Source organism: Nyctibius grandis, chromosome 14 (genome assembly GCF_013368605.1).
Source record: "Nyctibius grandis isolate bNycGra1 chromosome 14, bNycGra1.pri, whole genome shotgun sequence".
Classification (NCBI taxonomy): Eukaryota; Metazoa; Chordata; class Aves; order Nyctibiiformes; family Nyctibiidae; genus Nyctibius; species Nyctibius grandis.
In genome coordinates, this window is record NC_090671.1 from 5,995,907 (window position 1) to 6,013,843 (window position 17,937).

A 17,937-nucleotide genomic window follows, 5' to 3' on the forward strand; every position below is an offset into this window, starting at 1 on the left:
GGAAGCTGTGTACTACCAGAAGAGTTCTATTAACTGATAAGTAATTTCCTTTACCATTTTTCCTCTGATAGAAAGCATCAACTTTCATTTATTCATTTTAGTAAGACCTGACTTCTCCAAACCAGCCACACTCATTCCCCAACACAGTGGTTAACTTACGAGTTTCCTCAACTGAAATTTTGGAGTCATAAATTGAAAATGCAAAACAGTCAAAAAATCTATTTGCAATTCGTATAAAAGTTCATATTACTTTTACAGTACTTCAGCTGCCTCATTATCACCGTTTATCATTTTTCAACATCTAGGATTGTAATTGTTTACGCATACAATGTGTGCTACAAGAAGCTTCTCATCACGACTGGCTTTCCTGACACTACAAACACTGCACATCATCACAAGGCAAAATTCTGGCATTCTACATGTAAGAAGCTCGTTTATAAGTGCTGGGATTAACTATAAGATGTTAATTTTCTTCTGCTTAAAAGATCTGCGCTAAGAACAAGGTACCATTTATTAAGAGCCAAAACCCTAAAAAATAAGAGTAAAGACAATTCTTAGAAGGTATTTCAATTAAATTTTGAGTCTCAGCAGTCACCTTTGAGTCACAGCAGACACCGTATTTCCACTACTTTTCCTGTAAGAATTAGTGAACAATGTTTGAAATTTACAAAAAGTGTAGATAAATAAGTTGAAAGGAAGATGTAAGCATCACAGGGTACTGTAACAAAAGCATGATATTCCGACTGCTGCAAACAGAATCACATCTAACACCAATAACAGAATTCTCACTTGAACAGTGTTAAAAACAATCTCGTGTTCTTATTCAGCTTTTAAATTCTTGGCAGTAACCCAGAATTTTCTTAATAATTCAGACTTTGACTATTGCTAAAGGACTTAACTACGTATTAACCCCACCTTCAGCCACAAGCAACACAATGTACTTGAGCAGACAGTTTACCTCCAGAAGGTGATCATATAATACTAACCTATAAAACACACTTTTGTTTAACATTCTCGAAGCTGCCTTTCCTTCAAATAATTAATCCCATTTTATCTTTGCCTTCTATACCCTTCCAACACCCTCGTCTCTGAAAACTAAATTCTTGTGCTCAATAATACCATATTATATTTTAGTTTAAGTGGGCAATTCTGTGACTGAAAATTGAAGATTTTGTTCCAAGTACCTGATGACATTTGCAAAGATCTATCTGTAAATACATTCACAGCTCTCAATTATCTGTAGTTTATCCCAGTCCACAGGGCATACTACCAGACTCCGCAGGCTGTGGATACAGGCACACTATACAGACACAATTTAGATTCATCACTTTGGGGCACTGCATCCGAGGGCAAACTCGGGTCTGGAAACAGGCTATCTGTTTTCATGAAGCACCGTGCCTGAGCTAATAAGCCCTCCGGACCCAAGGCAGATCCATGCAGAGGCAACTCCATTGTATCAGCATTATGCTCCCAATACCAGGGAGACTGAGGAGAGTAGGATGCAGAGATAATCTAATAGTCCTACACTGAATCAGCCTCAGTTCAAACACTGTTCATTAGCTCCAGCCCTACCAGGGTGAGCCGACTCCTGCAGAACCCCTCAGGCTCTCCGTGCCATCCTTCCTAGCTGTCTAAATTACTGTCCTAGACACGCTGCTGCTCAAGTGCAGAGGTAGATGGGGTCTGGCACTGAGCTGTGGCTAATAAGCTCCAGGGAGTGCTGAGAAGTGAAATCAAGAGATTCCTGAGCAGTTCTATGCAGAACTAATAATGATTTTCTCTTGGCTGAAGGTAATAAACCTCAATGAAGTCAAGCTGAATCTGTAAAGTGCCACTGAACTATCCCTGTAGAGCACTGCTCAATGAACGCCACAGTACCATATTATCTGGGGTTTGCCAACAGCCAGGCTATCCCAGACTGTCAGTACGCTGCACAGTGAAAAGCTGACTGCACTTCGGTTTCTGAGCTAAGGATAAAGTGAGGAAACAGCAATACACACAGAAATATTCTCCTTCAACCATGGGAAATTTCATTTCTGGTTTAACAACTAGACCTTAAGGAATAATCTTAAAAAGGTCAACAAGGAATGGGTAACTCCTTTCATCTAATAATGCTACAGTATTACTGCACAGACACCCATTTCTGGAGCATATTAGATCTTCTAACACACCCACCATCTGAACAACAGAGCAAAGAACAGCCTTCACACAAAGGGAAGCAAAGGACTGAAGTAATTCTTCATTCTCATCGTCTTTGTTCAACAGACAAACTCAATACATATATTTGAATTTACATTTAGTTAATAACATGAAAGCAATAGAATTACTGTTTTTTTCAGTATGTGGTATAAAATCAAGGCAGATATAATCAAACAAGTCAAATTTATCAACAGCAGAACAGCCAAATACATCAAAGCTTCAGGAGGAAATGCAGGTAACACCACATGGTCTGCAAGAGATCAATAGCAATCCAGATGCTCTTGTCTGACTAAAAGTCCTGTTTAGAAAGCACACCGATGGACAGGGGTACAGAATAACAAGCCTTTGCTATTCAGGTTAAACTGACTGAAACATTCATATGTTTGTCTGTGAGAAGAAGGAAAGCGAATTTAAAAGTGTATTTTTTTCCAACCTAATTTATTCTACGATGCTAACACTTACATAGAACTTGAGAAGAGCGCCATCTGAATTGCAACACCAAGATCTTCTTCCCAAATACTCATGAGCAGTGTTCAGCAGCATGAGTGAAGAAGGCAACATAGGGGTATCAGGACTCACTGGAATAAAGAAGTTGGTAAATATTTTAAGTAGCACAGAATTGAGTTAAAACCAACTAGCCAATGCTTCATCTGGCAAAAAGAAGTTTCCTCTGTGATAAGAAAGTGATGTTTGCATACCCCTCTACTCCCTTCAGCCAGCAAGACAAGACAACAAACAAGTACTTTCTTACTTATATTCCAGAGCCGGATGGCAAGGTGCTCAGCTCCAATATGTAAAAGTGAATAATTAACCCACCTTCTTCTCCCTGGTTCTGCTGCTGCTGGCAGCAAAGGGATCGAAAAGAATCTTCTTCAGTCTGGATGATCCTGTGCAAGATAATCCATGGAAGCACTGAGGAGACGTATGGTTCTTTTGGTTCTTCCTGGACTGCCATGCTGCAGTCTATGATCTAATAAAGAAACAGACATTATACAGACAAAATGTTATGAAATAAACATCAGGTGTGAATCCTTTCCAAACAACCCAAAGTTGGTAATGCCTTTTATCCTAAGGAAATAATCTAAAGCTGAGACTCAACTTCTCACAATGAGTGGTAGTAAAAGTCCTACAAATAAGATCAGCTGGTTTGGGGAAGGGTAGAACATAATTTCCCTTACCCTGACATTCCTCTTGCGTCATCATTTTCCAACTAATTATTTCTCTGTTAATACCATATACAAACAATTCAAAGCAAGCAAATGGGCAGCATAAATTCTTAGTGTTATCAGGCCTCATTACTGTACAAGAAATTTATCTACAACCCAGCAAGGAAGAGGAACTTAGTTTAAAGAATTCCTGAATTCTTTACCAGGTTGTACAACAACTGTTAAAGATGAACTAGAATCATTAACAGATGCTATATAAATGATGTAACTGAATAAATTCTGAGCAACACAATGCTGTGTCATGGAACTGTCGTCCCAGTATTTCTCATAGACAACTGCCCATTTTATTGCCACAGTGCCAGGAATTTCTGAAGTCCTACACTTTTCTCACATTCTTTCACACATACAACAGTTTTTCTATTGGTGTTGATGTAGATAAAGAACTGTATTTATTATTACTACAGAAACCATTTAGGATATTACAACGAATACTCTGTTCTCCAGAATTCCATTACATTCCATAACATAGTGAGACACATACAACTTTACACAATGAGAGTAAGAACTTTTGAGTAGTGAAGGTCCTTGGCTTTTACTGAAGGAAATGAAGATTTGAGAGTTGCAAGCACATTGAATTTTGACATTAACTAAACTAGCTTCTTAACAGAACTGAGAGTCTGCCATTTTTTACCTGGACTGAAAAATATTCATTCAGTAGTTTTATGGTTTGAAAGTACCTTCTTTAAAAGGCTAAAATTAGCTGTATTCGTAACACCAGAAACAGTCCGCACATCACTTTTTTTCCTGTCCTCTTCTCATCACCCTCTCTGTTTTCAGTGGAAAAACCCTTAGCTTGGCCAGCACTTGCAAGCAACTCTAACATGTTCGTAAGGCTTACGGGATCTTGTATTCTAGGCCAAAGCACATACAGCCAAGATCAGTGCCATAACTTACACACTGCACCCAGCCAGCTCAATCGGTCTTCGCATTATCATCGTTTCGAATAGCATAAGAAAATAGTGTTGCTCCTTGGGTTATCTTACTACCATTCGTTGATTATTTTAGGCAGCTTGGTGTTTGAAGGTACCTGCTGTTACTGATTCTAAAACAGGTGTGCTCAGTGTTTCTAACGTACTGAAATGAAAACTATGAAGATAATGCTCATCTTCTCCTGACCTTCCCATAACAAAAATGTAACCCAAAACGTCACTGCAAGTGGGTGGTAATTCAGACAGCAACTGTATCATGTCTGAAGGTCTGTAGCACACAAAACCTCTTTCCTAGTGCAAGCAAACAGGTTACCTGAATCAGGTTGTTTGTTAATCGAACAAGGCTTGGTGTTATAGAAGAGTCTTTCAGGATGCTACTGACTGATGATAATGAAGTATCTATTCCTGTGAGCAGTTGTGTTACCGTAGCAACCCACTCTTCTTTAGCTGAGGCTGCTGTCATATTCATCATCTGCTGAATTGCTTCATTCAAGGCAACTTCTGAGTGCTCAAAGCATTGCTTGTAATCTTTCAGTTTAAGCAGGGAGTCCTAGGGAGTGTAAAAATGAAAAAAATCTATTATACGGATGAAGGGTTTATTTTAAATCATGAAGGTACAGCAGGGCAAAGCAATACACTATATACAGTTAATGTGGTTACTTTAATAAAACAATAACAGAAACCTTTAAATATGACATTGCAAAAGGACAATAGGAGGTGCACAGACCCTGGATGACAAATATACAAGTAGGATCTAAATTTCAAAAAAATCATCACTGAATCTTTCTGCTTTAATAAGAGATGCAAGATAAAAAAATATTCCAGAAAGGGATGGCTGTAGGTCTAAAGTTCTAATGATATGCAGCTGAATAGAGGCCCTACAGAAACAGGGTTTGGATCTTTATGAACTTGTGCTACTGTTCTATTACTTCATAAATAACAAAATAGCATTTATAAGGCTAGCATTATAGCAACATCCTCCTGCTTCTTTCTACTGTGCCAAGTCTGTCACAACACGGCATTTGGTTCAGTCCAGTTAAAAGAGCATCCATCCATTTTTGTGCAACCTTTTTTTCCCCCAGAGAACCTGACAGACTCAAATTGTTCCTACAGCTGAGCTCATTTCTACACTTATTTTCACAGTGTCAAATGGACTAAATCTATAGCAATTATACTGCATGTATCTATCAAGGGTTTGTCATTCATGCAGGACAGATACACCACATCATAAAAATCATTCATATGCTAGATAACTTTTAAGTTTCAGAATGGCTGTAAATCCCCATATAGTCAACAGCAGCAAAAGCAGGAAGTATTCAGAGCAGACGCAGATAGCACGAAGCCATCCATAAGATGTCTCTGCAAATGATTCAAGTTTATTTGAATTTACAGTTCTTCTGGCCATTTCATGTAGGCCTCAGACACCTTGTATCTTTAGCCACATTCTCAGTTAGCAAAAGGTGGCATATTGCTAATGATGTCGATAAAGCTATGCTGTTCAGACCATCTACAGATTTGGTTCCGTGTTTTGCTTTGCAAATAAGACTCGTTAACCATTAATGCCCACTCTAGAAATCCTTTCATCCTGTTTTCAGGAATAAGTCTTAATCCCCTTCTAAAAAAGATTGTTTAAGAAACAAAACAAACCTGCAGGAGAAGCAACTGTGCTGGTCTCTCTGGTATGGATGTTGCAAATTCCAGATGTTTTGCTCTGCCGTAACCATTAAAGCATAATGTTGGACGAAGTAGGTGCACCACGGCATTATAATCCCCTGCCTCATACAGTCGCTGGATCTCTTCCAAAGACTGGCATCTCTCCAGAGATTTTAGGTTCTTTTCAATCTGCAAACATCACAGATGGTACAATCCAACTTTAATTTTGTCTTCACATACACTGACTACTGACATTTCTCCTAGCAGTTTAGCTGTGGAGCTATGTGAACTCTACACCTACATCCAGGAATACAAACCCAGAAGAAAACACGTACTATGTTACACTTCACCCATTCCACAGGTTTTTAATTATTACATAGTATATGTCTTTAGTGCTGTAATGATTTTAAATTTTTTTGCTTCAAATCCCAAAATCACACATTTCTATACTGCAAGAACACATCCATCAGATGGACTTCAAAGTGAAGATGGTATCTGCTGTGTTGGAGTTCAGCCCCCAAAACAGCAATAGAAAGAATAAAAGATGGACACCCCTTTAAAAGTGTACGCAAATTGTTATAGGGAAAACTGACTGCTGAAGCAAAGAGCTCATTTAAGCAAAGGGGAAATTTATGTTTAAGAACAGAAAATAAAACACTAATTTAATAATCTACTGTTCTACATGCAGCTGCTCTAATATTATTATTTTGCATAAAAGCAACCTGAAGTTGCACAGGACCAACAGATCCAAAAGGTGTCTTTTTGAAAAGGAGATGATGGCCTTGACATCATCATTGTACTACGAACCTGTCCTTTCACTCTTAGAAAAATTCTAGGATATTTATGGTAAACTTCCATCACAAAAGAGCTAATTCATAGATGACCTTTGAAACTAGGAGGGATGAAGTGTGGAGAATACACCTGCAAATTAATTCTTACCTCTTCTAAAGAAACAACAGAATCAATATGTAGGTTAGGTAACCGTATTACGATGCTGCATTCATTGCCAGCTTTAGCTTGCATTGTAGTGCAGCTCTGTAGCATTTCGGTGCAGATATCATAGTTCTCAAGTGCCTGTTCCATGTCTCCCTAAAGAAACAGTACAGAGGAAAACAAACAAGAAAACAGAGTTCTGTCTGCAGCAAGGGTTTCTAAAGCATGGAGAAAACGCTTAAATTCAATGCCGGCACTGGCAGTGTGAATACTACACATCCTCCCCAATGAAAAACAAATCCAATTGACAACCTCAAATTTAAAAAAAAAACCCACTAACAAAAAAACCAGTATATCTTACCAGTGACTTAAATAACAGGTAAAACAAATCAGAGAAACAGAATTTAGCTTGCATAAATTTGAAAGATTAGTCTGGATTGCTAAAGTCCCTTTCCTTTAAAAACATGGAAGAGTAAAACAGCAGAAGTATCTCTTCCATTTGTGTAAATAAAAACACTGAGTCAAGAAAACGTTCTTATATTCTGCAAAGTGAATGCATTCTACTCGCTCTGTCCAACTGAAGTAGATACTGACATTGAGTAGTCAGGTGAGGAATGCAAGCTGCACAGGCAAAATATAATTCTCTATATCTAAAGAAAAAATGGCAGCAGCCATATAGGAACTCTCATTTTTCCTCAAGTAAGTTTATTAGAAAGGAATCCTTAGATGTAAAAAATAAAAATGGAAGGAACTGCTTGGTTCACATGAAACTGACCCACATTATTAGTTGACAATTGACTTAAACATAATTGATGCATAAACAAACTCTTTGATGTCCTGAGGAAGCAACACTTGGAGGGGAAAAAAAAAGCCTGTGATCAAATAACATTTCTTTCAAATTATTCCCTTGGTGACAAGTTTAAAACCCTCTGCTTCAAAGTCTGCATATTAAATTAAACGTCTCCGAAAGAAGAATCATGCTACCTTGAAAAAGCAGAGGGGAGGGTAATTAAACATACAAGTCTGCTTCAGTTGAAAGCTGCATTTTGGACTGTCTGGGACTTTGATAGTAACCACTAGTTCAGGTTCCAAAAAATCCATGTTCTGCAGCTACACAATACTACTCCAAATAACTTTGGTTCAAACATATTTTTTTTAAGCTGAACATGAGCTAATTTAAACAAAGCCTTACATATTAAACATATCTGAGTATTAGCTTAGTATGTGAGACCTCCTACTTAATTTCCACCTCTACCCTTAGGGATAGTTCATTATATTAAAAAGTAAAATGAAACCACTATGTTTTGAGCTTGCTTAAATAAGCTGAGATTCCCAAATCAGCTGTAGTGTCTCTGAACAACATTGGTTTTAATTTAGGAAAAGTTTTACTTGTTAAATCAAAAGTAAAACAAACCTGCAGTGCTAGAAAGCGAGCTTTCAGCCAGTACACCCGAGTGACAAACTCCATCCAGCCTTCCTCAAATAAATCTCGCTGTGAGGATGCAAATGACAGCTGCAACAGGTCTCCCAAGAAATGAGTTCCTGGGAAGTCAGGACCAAACTTTCCGTTCACAGAGGCAGCAGGGCAATTTCTTGAAGAAACTGCAAACCAATTAATTACATTTTATCATAAAGTTACTAGCATCCCATGAAAAGAGTCCTACATACTAGTATTTCAAAAGTACTTATCTTCTGTAAGGCAAACAATTATTGGTCTATCAAAATACAGATCTGAAAGATATTAAGAAAAAAATAGTTCCAAAGTCCAATGAATTCCTGGAAACATTTCTTCATATACCTTGAAGTTTTTAGTCTCTGAAGAAAGTAACATCCAGTTCTCACCTGTAGAGCTCTTCCCTTTCGTCAGTAGCCACTGATCTAACTGCAGTTCCATGCAAGAAAGGCTCATCAACATCATATCCTTCAGAAAAAGTACGGAGATATCAAAAAAGAGAATACAGGGAGAAATACATTAAAAGAAGAATTAAAAAAAACACCACTAAATTTGCAATTTACTTCAAAGAAAACCTTCAGCTTGTCCTCTTGGGATTTCTTTTCCCAAGCTATAACTACTACTTCTTCTGTCTAGAAGCATATATTAGCATTTACAAATCAACAGGTACAAACCAAAACAATACTTAGAAGGAGTATTAAAAAAAAAAAAAAAATCTCAGCTCATAAAAGAAGGTAGTCAGAACATCATTGCCTGATGTTAGAAAAAAGTGACACCCTTATTTTTATATCTGGCTGAAATAAAACTATATTAAATTGCTAAATCATGCTAAAAGCATGTTTCCAGAATATAGAAGTACTGATACTTGAGAAATAAAAAGTCTACATCCTATAATTTTTTCATTATTTATCTCCATGAGACTATGTACCCTAGTCTTATCAGCTTATTAATGCTTGCTGGATAAAGTTCAGGAGTATATTAAAAATCACGTCACCATGGATCTCTGCTTGGTAGTTTTGTGCAATGAAGGAAATACTATTTTCTGATTAAATTCATAGGAATAAGGGCTACAGGTCCAGCTGTAAAAAACAGGTGCTTGTGAAAAGGTTCAAAAGTCCACACACGCTACCAGAACAGCCCTTTACAATCTTAAAAACCTGCATTTATTGCACTCAGGATAGCTTGCAGATCAAGTTTAAAACAAATTCAAGGATGAAAAAGAACAGACAAGCATGAGGACAGTGATTTTTAATAACAGAGCTACAAAGCCTTGACTTTTTAAATTTTACATACAAGCAAGCAGTTATGCAGTCATAATGAGAACCAAGGGAATGCATTTATAAAGATATTTACGTTTGTTTAAAAAAGGGGTATGTATCTATGAAAAATATACAGAAATACAAAATCACAGGATGTATAAAAAGATTAACATCTGCTACATAGTAATATTTTTGTTTGTTTGTTTTGTAACCTAAGTCAATGGAAGATGATTTTCAGAATTCATTTTTAATTTGCAAAAAAGTAGAAACACTGTTGATCTGAAAAAAATATTTCAAACTGCAGTCATACCAAAGGCAAGTAACTTTCCAAATGAATATACATTGCCAACACTGAAAAGATAACATAAGCAGGCTCCGTGGACAAGAAGTATCAGTACTGGTTTTATAATTCAAGAAGTATCATCTTGTGTCACTAAGCTGGTTTAACGTTAATTTAATGAACTTACCATTTTTTCTATTTGCATTTCTGAAATCTACAAATTTATAAAGGCAATAAAATGGCGATGCTGGGAGGGGTGGGGTTGTTTTTTGGTTTGTGGTTTTTTGTTTTTTGTTTTTTTTTTTTACTGTAAATTGTAGGTTATTTTAAAACTAAACTGTATTTACTCTACTGAGAGCAGAAATGCTGACCCTCAATCAGCCAGTGTGAACAGAGCAGCCTCTCTACTCACCTGATGACAAAACAAAACTTTGTGTCATATCAAAACCAAAGGAGGGAAGAAAAAGAAAGAACAAAGGAGTAAAATATATTTATGTCTATAGCATTTATATTAGGTCTATATGCATGTGTGTGTATATACACACATATTATGCAGAGGGTATACTTGCATATAGCATCACCTAGATATGTTCAGGAGCTCAGGAACACACAGCTCCGTGAGCTGCAGTATACCACAGTTGATGAAAGATGCAACAGCCAGAACAAGCAGCTCCCCAGCCAGAGCTAAACAAAACCTACATCTAATGGCTGGATTTCAGTTAGGTACTTTTGGTACACAGAGAGCAACACAGCAGCAAACAAGTATAAGAAAAAGTGTTTCATTACCTTGATATGCTGATTACTTGAGTCCCTCAGCAATGGATTGGGAAGACTACTACTATGCTTTCTCCAGCTATTATAGATACTAAGGACCACCTCACACAAGCCAGGAGGCCACTTCACTAGGAACTTTTGGCTGATAACTTTTAGATATCTCATCATCAGCTCCAAGATCCCACCATTGTTCAGGTTATCCAGCAGGAATTCATGAACGTCCTGTTTTTCTAGAAAGCAGATAAACAGAAAGCCATATGTGTTTAAGGTCAAGGCAGACCATAACTTGAAAGAAGTAAGTTTCAGCAGTGTTTTATGCACTAATCTTGCAGCAGTTCTCCTGTGCTGCACACACGCAGAATTAAGTTCTTGTATTCCAATCTGTTTAAATGGGAAACTCCACACAACAGAGCTCTTGCACACAGTAATTAAGCAGTCCCCAAGACATAAAAATTCACACCTGTTACCGAGATACTTCTATGCCATGAAATTATACTTTTAAAATAATAGATACTTCTGTATCTTCTAGATATGATAGAAAAATAGAGAAAATAAAGCATATGATATGAAAGACACAACAGAGAAAGAGTGGGGGTTATAATGAAATCCTTACCAGATTCCATAAATGTTGTAGAATCAAATGACATTCTATGTGGTCCAACATGCTGGAAATTCTCCTCTTTGATCTCTGACTGCACCTCATAGTTATTGAAAGGGTCCTCCTCCTCCTCTGGATCTAATTTCCTTAGTCTGTGTGAAAGGGGGGCAAAACCCACAATATCAACAAAATCCTCATTCTTTCTTTCACTAGTAAGTGAAACCTAAACATGGCACATTGTGCATATTTTAACAGTGAAGCTACGTTAACTGAAGCAAATTCAGAGATTTACATCCAGTTCCCAAATTTTGGCCAACCCAAGATTACTTTGTTTGTTTATCTTATCCATTTTGACATCTGCATTGTCCTCTCATTCAGTTTCACAGTAATAAAAGTTTCCTTATTTTTTGATTAGTTTTTAGTAATTTTCACTAAAAACAGTTTTATTAAATTTACGAGAAGACAATGCATCACATCTGCTTCAAAAAATAACATGAGTCCAGTGGTTTTAAGGTTGGGGCATATCAATCAAACAAGACCCCAGACAGCTTCCTCTACTTAGCTCTTGATTCTCTGATAGTGAAAGTTATTGCTGTACAGTACCTGGAAGGAAGGAATTTCACCAACAGCTCTTGAAAGTCAACCTTCTCCTCTTTTTTACACTTGGTGTTCCGGACTCTAGCAGATCTCCTTTTTGCTGTTTCACCATTATCTTCTGTAATTCTCCTTCGCTTCACACCTTTCTTGGATTTATCACCTGCAGATATGTCACCTAGAAACAGAATTTTAAAAAGAAAAAAAAAAAAAGAAAAAAGATACTGACAGGTTAAATTGCCAAACAAAAAGTGGATAATCTTTATTTAAAAAGAAGTTATTTGTGGGTGATGCATTATTTTATTCTACAGCAACACTTGAGATCCATTGGTTTCCTTCTGAAGACAGTGCCAAAAATTTAACAATAATTTTAAAAAAATCACTTTAATATAAACTGGCTATGGCATTTTGCATAAAAATGCTGGTCTGAGGCAAGAAGCAGACTTACTGAAAATTCTGCATTTCATTATTCTTTAGAATTCATTATTTTAGTCTTCAAGAAGTTTCTGAAATGGGAATCAGAGGAGTCTGCCTTTAACTCCAGAAACACCTGTAAACTCCCATGAATATCAACAAAATACTAGTAACTCCTCGATAGTTTTAGATATGTAAATATAAATACAGCTACAGTACAAAATATTCAAACTTCTTGCTACAGATTTCAAATAATTATAGCTGACAGCTTGATTCTCTCGGGTTCTTTAAGTCACACACAAGCACAAGAATAATCCAGTCATCATTTTCTATAACAGCTCATTCAAAGGAGCTCAAGACTCTTCACAACATTAAAAGCTTGATGTGCATCACTGCTGGAACACAGTCATGACTCTTCTAATCTTAACGACTGAAAAACTGAAGTATGAGTCAATAGCCAGAAGAGGTCTAGATACTCCTATACTGGAGTAACAATTAACAACAACAAATCAGCCTGACTCTCAATTCCATGACATAGGGAAGTCCACTGTCCTGAACACTGGTCCTACGTCTTAGTCAGGAATCAATGATTTTCAGGCAGTTTAAGTGGCCTTCCTTTTCTAATGTGAAGGGCTAAGAGATCTCAATTTTATAGACCTCAACGTCACTTTTTCTACCAGATGTTATTATACACACGCTGAAAAGGTTCTGAATCCACCAACATGCACTTTAAAGACAGCATTTCCCAACGAATTTGGTAGTGCTTTTAATACCCAGATAAGTAGGAAAGATATCTTGAATCTTAGATTGAAGTACCTTGCTCACCTCCAGTAGCTCCTGGCTCCAATGAATTCTGACTGTGACTTGGAAAGTTGGGTGTCGTTGGAGTATAAGGTAATACAGGATCTGGCATTGTCACCACTGGGTTAGTGCTGACGGGAGTTGGCTGAATAACACTGACAGGAGTAGAGGTAGGAGAAAGAATCAAATGTTGAACCGGGTCTCGGTATTCTGAGAGATCAATTCTCTTTCCCAGACTGGGTCGAGGGGGATCACATGTTGTGAGGTGGTGATACATGGCAAGTAAAGCTTCTCCTAAACACTTCCACCTGCATGTGGAAACACAATGGCATCACAACTTCATTAATTCTTGTCATATTATTTTCTAAATTATATTTACAAACCTAACAGCATTCAAAATTGTTTTTCTCCAATAGCTTAGAGGCAGTAAGAGCAGCTTTTCAGCGGGAGAGGAATACACATTTGAGTGTCAAAGTCTGTCCCACGACTAGAAAAGCCGGAGAATATCTTTCTGTATTTCCTGTCATATGGACCACTGACAATTCCAGGCCTGGAACAGAGGTCCTTAGGAGTTTTCCTTCTAGAATACACCACTTAGAAAAACAAGAACAAAATGTGGCAGCAAGCAAAAGCTTTCAGAGGAAACTGGTGAGTTGGTTGCAGTAGGAAGGAAATGGGAGTCAATGTGCCTAATCTCGAAAAGCGTCTCTAACAAAAAAACGTCTATGCAGTAGCTGCTGAGGAAATTACTTTATACTGAACCCTAAAAAAGTAGTGTCAAAGGAACCATTTTCAGTTTCTGCATTCAAACAACAACAATTAAAAAACAGTCTCACCCTTATTCACAAGTAGAAGCAACTTCTCTGCAACAGGACCTATGCACAGCATCCACTAATATTCCAGAAAAATATGTGCAATAAAAAAAAAAACAACAAAATCCAATCCTTTATGCCTTAATAAAGACACATACAACAACTCATCAGCATCCTTATATCTTGCTGCACAGAACTGTAATTTGTTTCTGAGTTTCCATTATCCCAATAGTAAAAAACCATTTTTTAAAATGCTAAACTTACTTTGAAGTCCATATACAAGTTAGTCATATATGAAAAAAACAATAATACAGTTGGAATGGCTGCCAGATCATTTACATCACTGGTTTTGATTCAAAGATTGAAAACTGACAGATATGGGGTTTATGCTAAAATTATAAGCACATCAAACCAACATATAAACTCATAAAATATGAAAACACTGGGGGGTTGGTGTGTTTGTTTTTACAAGAAAAAGTGTTCTGAAGAAATCTGAAGTGCAACACAGTTGTCAGCATAAATGGCTTCAGAGAAACCTTTTAAAAAGAGAAAATATAAAGACATACGTGAAAAAGGGAATTGGCTGGACCAGTCTGAGGTCGGGTTCTCTGTCACGCACTAGCAAAGCTTGTCTTTTCTTACGTAGCTCCAGTGCTTCTTCTATGATTCTGTCTGTTTCAGCTGCACTCACATTTACATTATGGATAGACATGTCACTAAGAAATAATAAGAAATGAAGACAAGTTATTGTTTGTTGGTTGTTTTTTTGTTGTTTGTTTTTTTTTTTTAAAAAAAAAGCCCGGGGAGATTCATTTGATATCTTCCTACAATGTAACAAAAATAAACAGTGTTAAAACAAGTATTCAAACATTATTTTACAAACTTTATAGCATGCATATAGAAGTGTTCACCATACGAAATCTTTGTTCTCCCTTAAAAATTAAGATAAAGGGAGATTGTCGTATTCTGTTTTCCAAACACTGAGAAATGAAAGGAAAGCAGGAGGTTTTGTTTTCTTTCTAGGACAGAAGTGTTTGGTTCAGAAAAAAATTGTATGGCTGAGAAATTCCTTTCATTCCAAAGTGCTATTTTAAGGAATTCATGCCATCACAAATAAAATTTGGAGCGGAAAATTGTGAAAAATAATCCACTTTTTCAGAGATATTACCATCCAGAAACAAAAAACAAGTGGCTAAAAGCCGAGGCTTAACTCAGCGTGTAACTCATTTTAAGTGCCAGACCTAAGGCACCTTAAGAAATCAGGGTCTCTATAACTGAATAGGACTTTCTGTTAAAGGTCTACTGCTATACATAGAATCTTAGAGGCTTAAAATTTGTTATCCTTTTTCCTCTATATCTTCTAAATACTCTGTATTTTCACATTTTAGATGTTAGAGTATAGCAGTCTAAAATGTTAAACATGTTTTTGACTGATTTATTGCATAACTTAAGGATGTATGCTAGGATTCACGTTCCACTTCCATTTACCACATACAATCTATACAGGGCACTGATGTTACCTGCACATGCAGCGATTACTATATTCACTCGCACTATAAAATCCACACAGAAAGAGACAGTCTGCTTTGCAAAGCTACATGACACCAAACTTTTACTAAAAGTTTTACATACTGCAATAAAAAAAAATAATAATAAAGGACTAAAACCTCAAACATAATATTGCAAAATATTGTCAGAGCTGCAGTGGTCTGAAAGCTTAATGAACTAAGAATTTCTGCATCTCCAGTACTGATGAAACATACAAAGTCTTCTGACTGTACTCATTTGTCAACAAAAATCAGTAAGACTCCCTGAAACCTACTGATATGAGAAAATTGTATCAAGTTCCAAATTTGTAACTGCTTGGAAAAGCAGTAATGTGTGTGGGTTTTGGGGCGGGGGGGTGTTATTTGTTTTGTTTCATTTTTTTAGTTAGGAAAACTAAAATGAATGCTGCAGATAGTAGCAGCAAATGGATTTTTTGCCTCTTTCTACCTCTCTCCAAAAGTAATTACTGAAGAACATTCTGTCAGCAGCACCAACACTTCATATTGATTTATTACTTAGAAGGCAGGTCAGCAAGACATTGTTATAGCTTAAAGCACTATATGTCACCAGCTTTTCTGAACTACCCCAAACCCAAAATTTACACTCCAAATACGGTATATACTATAAGACGACATTCACCATTTGAGGAACATCCTTAAGGAATCCTTCCGGAGGCAAGGCTGCTCCTCAAAGATCTTCTCCTTCAGAACCAATCCTTTGCTATATAGACAGTCTTTTTCCAGAGCTTTGCAGATAAAGTACAAACATGCTGACAGAGAAATGGAAATTGAATGGTCAGTCGCTGCTTTGGTTCATTCAAAAGCTCCCATTTCTGGGCTTCATATACACCACTGAATTCCAACTAAATATGATATTTACATAAATAAGACCAATAGCTTTGTAACATGCCAAATAATTACATGCATACAGTTAAAATAACATATTATGTCTTCCCAAATATTATATCCAGAAAAAGAATATCATTAATTTTGTTTAAACAATTTTTGCAGTACATCCTTTATTTACTTTCAAGACTCCATTCCTGCACGAAAGAAATTAGAATCATAAAGCAGAATCACAATCATTTACCATTTTCATGTTATCAAATGCCTTAACTCCAGATTCCGTTAGTGTAACAAGCAATGTATCCCACCAGGTTTGTGCTCGTGTGGGCAATTGCATGAAGACAATTAGGACCGTTCCAGTAGGGCAAACCAGAATAGATTCAATATTTCTGCCATCTTGCAACTTCTCTCCTAAACTTCCTTTGAATCAGTTCATCCACTGGATACTACTCAAATGTAAAATTCTCAGGGTCAGTTGTATCAACTGCTGTAACTACAATTAATCACCTAGGCTATGAACTAGTCTGTAGCTTTATACCCAAATCCTGGAACTACATAGCTGGAAATGACTAGAAAGACAAAACCAACATACATTGAAAGGCAAGAGAACAGTCTACAGGGAAACTGCTTGCAGAGGCTCTGATCTAAGAGACCACAGGCATTTATTTTTAGGGTAACCAGAACTGATACAAATCACCATACTTCATCATGAAATAAAAAATCTCTATCATGAAGTAAAAGTCTCTATCATACCCTCATGTACTGCCTATGCAAGACACACTTTCTCCTATACGACTGCACCATTGCAATTTTTTTACACATATCCTGAGAATTTTTTTGGTGTACTGTACTTACTTGTGTAGTCGCTGAGTGTGTACAATATTGTGATAAGGTTATCTAAACAAGGCCAGTGATCAGGATTACACCTGAGACCTTCTTCAAAAGCATGACGAGCCAAAGGTAGCCGTATTAGTTTTATTGCCACACGACCAATTTTATACCATAGGTTGACATCAGTAGAGTCCAGCATTACAGCCTAGAAAGCAGCACAAACAGCATTATTCACATTTCACACATGTGTATCCACTTGTCTACAGGGATTGGCACTGCTTTAGTTTTCAGCAGGTTCACTACTGATTGGGGGACTGAATGGTGGGCCAGTTATATCACATATAACGTCAGAAAGTACCCAGCATTCACACATACATTCAAATGATGTATGCTGAAAGGTGTACATCTATATTTTGGCAAGTGTTTGCAACCATTGAGGCTCCAGTGGTTTATTTCAGCTGTACCATACCTCCAAATAAAACTCCATGGCTGTCTCTAAGTCATCCCGTTGTGCTGCCAGTTGTGCTAGGTTTTTATAAGTGGAATATTTTAACATCAAGCCTGGATGTTTCAGCCCTTCTTTCTCATCACCAGAAAGAACTGCCTAGAAATGATAAAATAAATGATAAAATAATGCCTGCAACTCAGGCATTAGGAATTAGACAAGTAAAAAGAACAGCAAACAACTTGCCAGTTGATAACACTGACATTTCTAATTAGCCAATAAGAAATGAAGTAAAACAAAATACAATAAAAATAGTTTCTAGAGTTTCATTCTTTAAAGGTCA

At 36.9% G+C, this 17,937-nt stretch overlaps 1 protein-coding gene across 5 annotated transcripts in view; it reads right to left on the reverse strand.

Annotated features, from left to right (window-relative positions):
• CABIN1 (calcineurin binding protein 1) overlaps positions 1-17,937 on the reverse strand; it is a 111,613-nt gene that overhangs the window by 89,822 nt on the left and 3,854 nt on the right. For 3 of the 5 annotated variants that reach the window (XM_068412560.1, XM_068412556.1, XM_068412558.1), the window contains exons 5-19: positions 17,619-17,753; positions 17,174-17,354; positions 16,113-16,242; positions 14,492-14,641; positions 13,129-13,421; positions 11,908-12,076; positions 11,320-11,456; positions 10,719-10,936; positions 8,783-8,861; positions 8,355-8,542; positions 6,947-7,096; positions 6,002-6,196; positions 4,668-4,904; positions 3,016-3,169; positions 2,662-2,777 (exon numbers count right to left, since the gene is read on the reverse strand). In XM_068412560.1, the coding sequence (XP_068268661.1) occupies positions 2,662-2,777; positions 3,016-3,169; positions 4,668-4,904; positions 6,002-6,196; positions 6,947-7,096; positions 8,355-8,542; positions 8,783-8,861; positions 10,719-10,936; positions 11,320-11,456; positions 11,908-12,076; positions 13,129-13,421; positions 14,492-14,641; positions 16,113-16,242; positions 17,174-17,354; positions 17,619-17,753 (2,532 nt within the window). The remainder of the gene's footprint in view (positions 1-2,661; positions 2,778-3,015; positions 3,170-4,667; positions 4,905-6,001; positions 6,197-6,946; positions 7,097-8,354; positions 8,543-8,782; positions 8,862-10,718; positions 10,937-11,319; positions 11,457-11,907; positions 12,077-13,128; positions 13,422-14,491; positions 14,642-16,112; positions 16,243-17,173; positions 17,355-17,618; positions 17,754-17,937) is intronic. The other 2 variants (XM_068412561.1, XM_068412559.1) reach the window with 1 other exon arrangement.